The sequence below is a fragment of the Fukomys damarensis genome, unplaced genomic scaffold (assembly GCF_012274545.1).
Source record: "Fukomys damarensis isolate Sample0158 unplaced genomic scaffold, DMR_v1.0_HiC HiC_scaffold_27, whole genome shotgun sequence".
Taxonomy (NCBI): Eukaryota; Metazoa; Chordata; class Mammalia; order Rodentia; family Bathyergidae; genus Fukomys; species Fukomys damarensis.
In genome coordinates, this window is record NW_022900939.1 from 41,146,233 (window position 1) to 41,154,109 (window position 7,877).

The window sequence follows — 7,877 nt, forward strand, 5'->3', positions numbered from 1 at the left end:
AACGTGGGTCACTAGTACTGCTATTAATGTAAAAAGCCACACTTTGCTCTCTGAGGCAGATGAATGAGAGCCGAGGTTAAAGCAGAGGCACAGTTAAGCTTTTTGCTCCTACTTTTGATCAGTAGCATTGGTTGCTCTTCTTTCAATCAGCACTACCTCCAGGACCCCAGACTTTTCTTCCATGAAAATCTCCTTCAAATCCAAATCATTGCATTGGCAGTATAGTGGTTAGCATAGCTGCCTTCCAAATCCAAATCATTAATACAAAGAATTGGTTTCCTGCCGATCATTTCACCGGTCATTTGTCCACTGAGAGGCTGGTAGGGCTTAGAATATGATCAGCAATACGATTTGTGGTCTCACATATATAATAATATTAATAATAATAATAATAATAATAATATGTCTTTGGGAGGAGAAGATATCCTCAGTAGGACTACAGGAATTTGTCTGGAAATGTCAAGATAAATACACATCCAAGCTGAAAGAAAGAGCCCTTCTTCATTGTTCCTTTGGTTGAATTTGGGCCTCAAGTCTGCCTGAATGCAATAGATAATTTGATCATGGTTCTTTATATTCACATATCTAACACTTGAAAATAAAAGCATCACCTGTGCCCTCTTTATCTGTCGGCCGTTAGGATTTCTTTATTCTTTCCCTGAAGTTTTAGTTTCCGGTACCCCTTCCACTGCTGGCTGTGTGGTAAGTGTTCTTGCCTTTTGGGGCTGGAATGGCCATCTTGGACCATAGGCTTTTGTGTAACGAGGACATCCACGACCCTTTTGGTGCAGTGCTTTGTGGCTTGCATAGGTTATCGAGTAACCCTTGCTGGGTTACCTCCGAGGTTGTGCATACATCATGAATCACGCAAAGCACTTAGAGCCACGCCTGGCACACGGTAAAGCAGGCTGCACACTTAGCCACTCCTACTGCTGTCCCTCCCCTTTTTATATCTGAGGAATCGCAGCCCACACACGTCACACCCCAACAGAGGCCTCTCAGGTGACAGGTGACAGAGGGAGAGAGCCCCGTCCATGTGGTGGACAAAATGATGAGCTGGCTGTCTCTGGGTTGGTTAGTTTGCCCTCCTAATCTGTGACTCGGCCCTGTCCCTAACCACTCAGTGTTTTTCCCCTTTCTGCCACTTTCCCGGAGCTGTGAGGGTCACAACAGTCCCCACTTCCTCCTCCAGTGTCTCGTCAGAGGCCACTTGGAGCCTCTGCCTGCTTGGACATCCCGTTATGTGACGCTCGGTGCCTTGGAACTCTGTAGATCTTAGTGGGAAATCCTGACTCTTTTGCACATTCAAACTCACTAGGAAAAAAAAGAAATTAAATGACAGTCTCCTGGCATGTGACTTGTGAGCCGAGATGCTTTTCCGGTCTTGGCCTTGTGCTGACCACACTAGACCGTAAAGGCTCGCCGTTTTAAACATCTTTTCTCTGTAGTTGTGTGCAGTACATTGTATAATAATTACAGTCCTCATGGTAAGTCAGCACACGCGCATAACACCGCTTAATTCGTCTTCTTCCTTTCCCATCCCTCCCTTTCTTTCAATCTCTTGGACCCCTTCCATTTCGCAAATGATCTATGTCCCTATTTCCCATCATCTATCTTTTATTTTGCTGTTAAATTATATGTTGGGGTTCTCATGTAAGAGAAACATGCAATATTTAAGCTTGTGTGTCTGATTTATTTCACTTAGCATTATGATCTCAAGGTGCATCCATTTTCCTACAAATGACTCAAGTCAAGTTTATCCTTCTTTATGGCAGAGTGGTACTCCACTGACAAATACCATTTTCTTTATCCGTGTATCTGTTGATGGATGTGGAGGCCATTTCCAAGATTTTGCTATTTTGAATTGTGCTGCTATAAACATGGGTGTGCATGGATCGCTTTAATATGGGCTCTATAACTCTTCGGAAAGATACCTAGATGGGGTATAGGTGGGTCAAGAGGAATTTCTAGTTTTAGTGTTTTGAGGGGTCTTCATTCTGGTCCCTATAATGGTTTCATTGTTTACGTTCCCACCAGCAATGTAGAAGGGCCCCAACTGAGTCTCATCAGCATCTGTTATCACTTAATTCCTTGATGATGGCCATTCTTTCTGGAGTGAGATGAGATCTCATTGTTGTTTAAATTTGCATTTCTTTAATGGCCAACAGTGTTTAAGTTTTTTTTTTACATTTTTTGGGGCTATTTGTACTTCTGAGAAGCGTCTGATCATTTCAGTACCTCGTTTTTTACTGAGTGTTTTATTTTGAGGGAGATCTTTTTTTTTAGTTCTTTATATACTGTAGATGTCATTTGTCGAAAGAACTGGCAAGTTGTTTTACTCTTCTCTAAGTTGTCTTGTGCCACTCTGCTGGTTGTTTCCTTTGCTATGCAGAAGCTTAGATTTTAGGGACAGGATCTCCTTTCTTGTGGAATGAAGCTCTGTTCAAAAATCCTGGACTGCGACTGTGTCTTCGAGAGCTTTATCTATTTTGTCCTCCAGCAGATTATTTCAGTTTTAACATTCAGATCTCTGATCCATTTTGATTTTAGTCGAGTATGGGTCTAGACTCAGTCTTCTGCATGTGGATGGACAGTTTTCCTCGCCCCATCTACTGAAGAGGCTCTTTCCTCCGTCATATATTTTTGGCCCCTTTGTCAGAGATCAGATGGCTGAATGTGCCTGGGGATGTTTCTGCGTCCTCTGTCATGTCCCATTGACCTACATGTCTGTTTTTCTGCCAGTGCCATGGTATTTTTTTAAAAAGTCACTGTAGCTTTGTAACATAGCTTGTAACTGGGATTTTGTTCGTCACCACCTTTGCTCCTGTTGTCCAGGTTTGCTTTTGCTGTTCTGAGTCTCCTCTGGTTCCATATGAATTTTATGATTCCTTGCTGTAGTCCTGGAAGAATGCTATGGGTATTTTGATGGAGATCACGTTACTTCTGTGAATCAATTTTAGAAGTATGGCCATTTTGACTATAGTGGTTCTTCGCAGACAGGAACAGCTGATACCGTTTCATTTTCTGAAGTTCCCTTCAGTCTCCTTCTTCAGAGTGCTGCAGTCTTTGTTGTAGAGGTCTGGCTGTTCAGTTTTCTTATGCAAGAAATTTATTGTGAAATTTGAATTAAAAAACCCTCAGTTGAAGGCTAAAGTTTGTAGTGATCATTTATGCTATTTTCATTGCTGCAGCTGTTTTACTGGGTCGCAGGTTTTTCTATAAAGCACTGTTCGCCAATTCTTAAACATACGGGGAGGGGTGATCAAAATACACAGTGAATGCTTAAATTTTTAAAACTACAGTAAAAGACACATGGCCACTAATCCACTTCACAATGCCCCCCTTCACCTTCACCACACGTCTCTCATCATTCTTAGCACATTCTGAAGCAATTCTGGGCATGCCTTTTTGTGAGTATCTTTACGAGGTGTATATATATTAAAAAAAAAAAAACAAAAGCCCACGGTGAGCGCAGCTGCCGTGTGCATCCACCTAAATGGCAGCCTTGTGAAATATGAAGGTCTGCCCTCCTTCCCCTCCTACACCTCATACCTCACTCACACTGGCCTCGTGTGACTTCTGGCTCTTCCAGAACACGCAGATGACCACAAAGTTAATGTTTTAAGTCTGCTCAGGATAGGGAGGCAGCAGCAACAGCACAAGTAAAGACACTTATGAAAGAGGACTCCGGACCTGCTTCAGAAAGCAGCAAAACGATGGGATGAGTGTGTTCGAAGGGAGGGGAATACTGAGGGGTGCAGATGGCATCTTTTACTGTAGTAAATTTTAAAAAATGTAAGCATTTGTCATAGTTTTTGGTCATACTTTGCATTCTGGTTTAAACCCCACAGAATAATCCTAGTATTGCATAAGAAATATAACTTTGGGCACACACAAAAACTTACTTAATCGGGGATGAATCACCAGATATGCTGAAGATTATTTGCAGTTTTTGTCCTTCACTCGCAGGCTGGGCCCCTGGCAAGTAAGAGGCGGCCTCTCAAAGAGCCGGGGTTGGTTTGGCCTCCGTCTGCGTGACGTGGCTGCCCTCTGCTGTTCACACAGAGCACGACAGGGATCCCTTTTGAAATCGTCAAATGTTAGGCGGTGGCATTTGTACAGGGCCTTGACATTTTAGAAACCTGTGCAATCGTTAGGTAGTTAGTGTAGCAGATGCGGTTATGATTCAGGCAAGCAGAATAAGAAAGTTTCACACCTATGCTCTCCTTCAGAGATGCAAAGTAGATTTTGTGTATGTGCAGTGCTGAGGATAGGATCCAGGGCTTCCTACCTGCTAAGCAAGTTCTCTAATGGTAGGCTACTATCTCAGGTGTTTTTTTAAAAACCGTTTATTTTTAGACAGTGTCTGGCTAAGATGACCAGATTGGGCTAGAACTTGTGATCCTCCCTGCTCAGCTTCCGGGAGTTGGGATTACAGATGTGTGCAATGCAGTTGCTGAACTAAATATTTGGGACCATTTATGGGCAGCTTCACTTCTTGGATGACTTCTGTGGGACCCTGTTACCCACAATCAGGCTGGCACACAGCAAGTTCAGACCATCCTTGAAAGCAGACACCTTAGGTCGTCGGGACTCAACAGAAACTGACAGTCCCTTACAGTAGGGTTGTTTCTCTGGCATTTATACAGGGCAAAACTTTAAGAATATGATAAGTTTCTTATGAAAAGAGTCTGGAAGAAGCAACCTTAACTCCCAGTTGTTGTATCTCTTTCTGTTTCTTAGTTAACTTACCTAGTGAATTAAACAGCCAGTTACTACAAACACACACACACACACACACACACACACACACACACACACACACACACACACACACCCTGCAGAGTGGGCAAATCAATAGTTTGGAAATAGTTTGGTTAGAGTAGCGGTTAAAGCCCTTGCTTCTAACTTCAGCAATCTCTAGCGACACACCTAAGGACAGTAATGAAAACTTATTGTGGTATGTGTTGAAATGGGAAACTAAATGTGAAAATCTAAAGAAAAAACACCCTTTCTCTCTGCTGTTTCATGTTTGTATTGCAGAATGAATGTCCTCTAATTGAACACTTCAGGCAGAGGGCTGGCTCTTCCCCCCCACTCCCCAACACTGATGCTGACGTTGAAGAGAAGGGACTGAGCTCCTGGCCCTCCCAGTGCAGGTTTCTTCTGGTGAATCCAGTGCGGGCTTTGTTGCTGCAGCCCTTCCTGCTCACTTTTCTCTGAGCCGCCATCCCTTTTTGGCTTTGAGGGGCGGATAATCCCTGTCCCAGCCACTCAGTCTGCCTGGGGTGGAAAAGCAGCCAGACACTGTGGCCTGGCCGTGTCCTCATGAAGCTATTTACACAGTCATTTAGTTTGAGACTCAGGTCAGCCTACTTAATCTGCATTAACTGCTTTAGCCTCCAAGGTCAAGGTGTTTCAGGTTTTTGACCACTTCTTTGTCTGTGTTCTTCTTACTCCTCGCACACCTGGTTTGGTTTTCTTAAGGCAGACCTGGTATGTGGGGCGGGGCACTCCTACTGAAAAAGTGCATGAAAATTACCTTTTATATGCAGTCGGACCTGGCCCATTTTTTAAACCTTTAAAAAACGTCCACCTGTCACTGCCCCACGCATCTAGGGGTTTGAATGGCTTTGCTAATGGCAGAGTTGCATCAGCCTGTTCTCTGGATGCTGTGAGACAGAGATGGTTTCTCCCATACAGGAAAATGCACATGCATCTGCTTCCTCAAGCTTAGTGCAGTTGGACAAAACTTATGGGATAAAACAAATCCCAACTCTGCTTAATATCCTCAAGATGAATAAACTCAAAGATACTTACTCTCCCTTAAAATTTACTAATGTTTTTCTTCTATGGCATTTTTTGGCGTAGGTCTAATGTAAGCACATGAAGAAAAATGAGATTGTATATATAAAACAGGGTCTGTAACCTACTTTCCTCCACACATGAGACATAAAATAAGCCCAGGCCACTAGTAAGACAAGCAAAAGTCACGTAATAAGACCATTGAAATAGAAAACTAAAGGAAAAGCCGCCGAGAAAGAAGGAAAGTAAACCTAAGCAAACGTGTGTATAACGGAACCTGCGCATTCGCTCTCTGCTTTTGGCAGACAGGACAAGTTGGGAAAGCCAGGCGGAGGAGGCTGTTTGCGGTACTGCTGTTATCAGGCCCACCCAGAGTGCTGCGCGCAGATTCTTATCCCAGTTAGCCCAGCTCCGGCTTCTCTTAGCGCCAGCCCGCATCCAGTCGGATCACAGCCACGGAGCGGGAAGGGGCCCCGGGTGCCCCTGCTGCTTCTCAGCGAGCTCTGTGCCCCTCGGTGCGACAGCTCAGTGTCCCGGGTGATCCCACCCAGGCACTGTTGAGCCCTGGTCCCCGTGCCAGTGCGCACGGACCCGGCGCGTTCCCAAAAAACCACGGCTCCCCAGGGCGCGGCCTGCTCCGCACAACCCGCTGTGTGCGCACGGGTGGGTTTGCCCAGCCGCTCTGCCCAGGGCCCTGCCCGTCTCCTCCACTTCTGCGTGATGGGGAGAAAGCCTTGTGGGCGCAGTGGGGGGACCCTCTGCAGAATCCCCCGTCACGGGCGCCAGACCTGGGGAAGGTGCCCATGGGGGGAAGCATGCGTGTGTGCACCTGACCCAGGTAGAAAGTCACGCCGAGCAGAAGCCAGCGAGGAGGTTTTCGTGCAGTGTTGCGCGGTGCTCAGCACATTGGCCTACAGGACGCGAATCAATACTGTCTTTTAAAAAATACTATAAGCTCTACTTCTGCCATCTGGGTGTGGGTCACAGTTTAAAATAAGGGCAGCTGCGCAGCAGCCCCGCCCGGAAGACACAGTGTGAGATGCGGAGATTCTGAGCACATCCAAAAGTCAGGACAGCAGGCAGAGGCAGCTTTAATAATACACATGGGCACTGGTGAGGCACGATCGGAAATCATGACACGTGTGCACATTTAGAGAAAGGACTGCGGTAAGAGACACATGGCCACGAACCCCCTCAGCGGCCTCCCTCTGGGAAGACCCCGCGTCTTCCCAGCAAGCCCGCCTCCCTGCGCGGTGCTGGGCAGCAGCACTCGTCATCATGGTGGTCACAGCTCAGGAAGACTCTCCCCTAGGAGCAGTTCCGGAACCGTTCAGAAAAACGATGGGATAAGTGTGTTTGAAGTCAAGGGGAGTATTTCTAGGGGGTTAAGGGCAAAGTGTCTCTTACTGTGATAACATTTTTAATTTAAATGCACTGCACATTTTGACCCTCCCTTGTAAGGTGGTCGCACAGTTTTTGACTTGGGAACGGGGTGAAAGGTGGTCCACAGGCCACAGTAGAAAACACAGTTCCGATGCTGAGTGCCGCTCTCCCTGGGCTGGTGCTGTGCCAGCCCCTGGGTCCTGAGATGCTGGGCAGCGGCAGCGGGACACACAGGAGACTCCTGAGGCTGTGATGTTGGGCAGGTCTGGTGCATTTGACTTCCTGATATTTTACACGTCGCTTCTTTATACATCGGGACTTGCTGCGTAGTTTATTCTCTTCATTAGGTGCAAAATAGTATCATTTTGTTACATAATAAATGTGAAACTTATGCACGAATTGCCTAGAGTTTTCACCCCAAACCTTCCAACTCCGGGTGTGAGCGCCCCTATGTCTGGTCTGTGACCTGACCCCTGCGGCCCGTGGCGGGAACGCGGGTGTCACACACAGGGGCTGCCCTTCCTCCCCCCGAAACCGATCTCGTAATGGGATCGCTCCCCGGGCTGCGCCGTGCCCACCACTCCCCGGAGAGGACCCTCCTGTTCACCTCCTGTTCACCGCGGCTGTCTTTGTGTTTCAGGTGACCCAGGCCCCGCCAGCTATGGGAGGATCGGCCGGGACGGCGAGCG

At 46.6% G+C, this 7,877-nt stretch overlaps 1 protein-coding gene across 1 annotated transcript in view; it reads left to right on the forward strand.

Moving 5' to 3' along the window:
• Window positions 1-7,877, forward strand: part of Col9a1 (collagen type IX alpha 1 chain) — a 107,847-nt gene that overhangs the window by 86,160 nt on the left and 13,810 nt on the right. Inside the window, exon 37 of the mRNA XM_033756841.1 lies at window positions 7,829-7,877. Coding sequence (XP_033612732.1) covers window positions 7,829-7,877 — 49 coding nt within the window. The remainder of the gene's footprint in view (window positions 1-7,828) is intronic.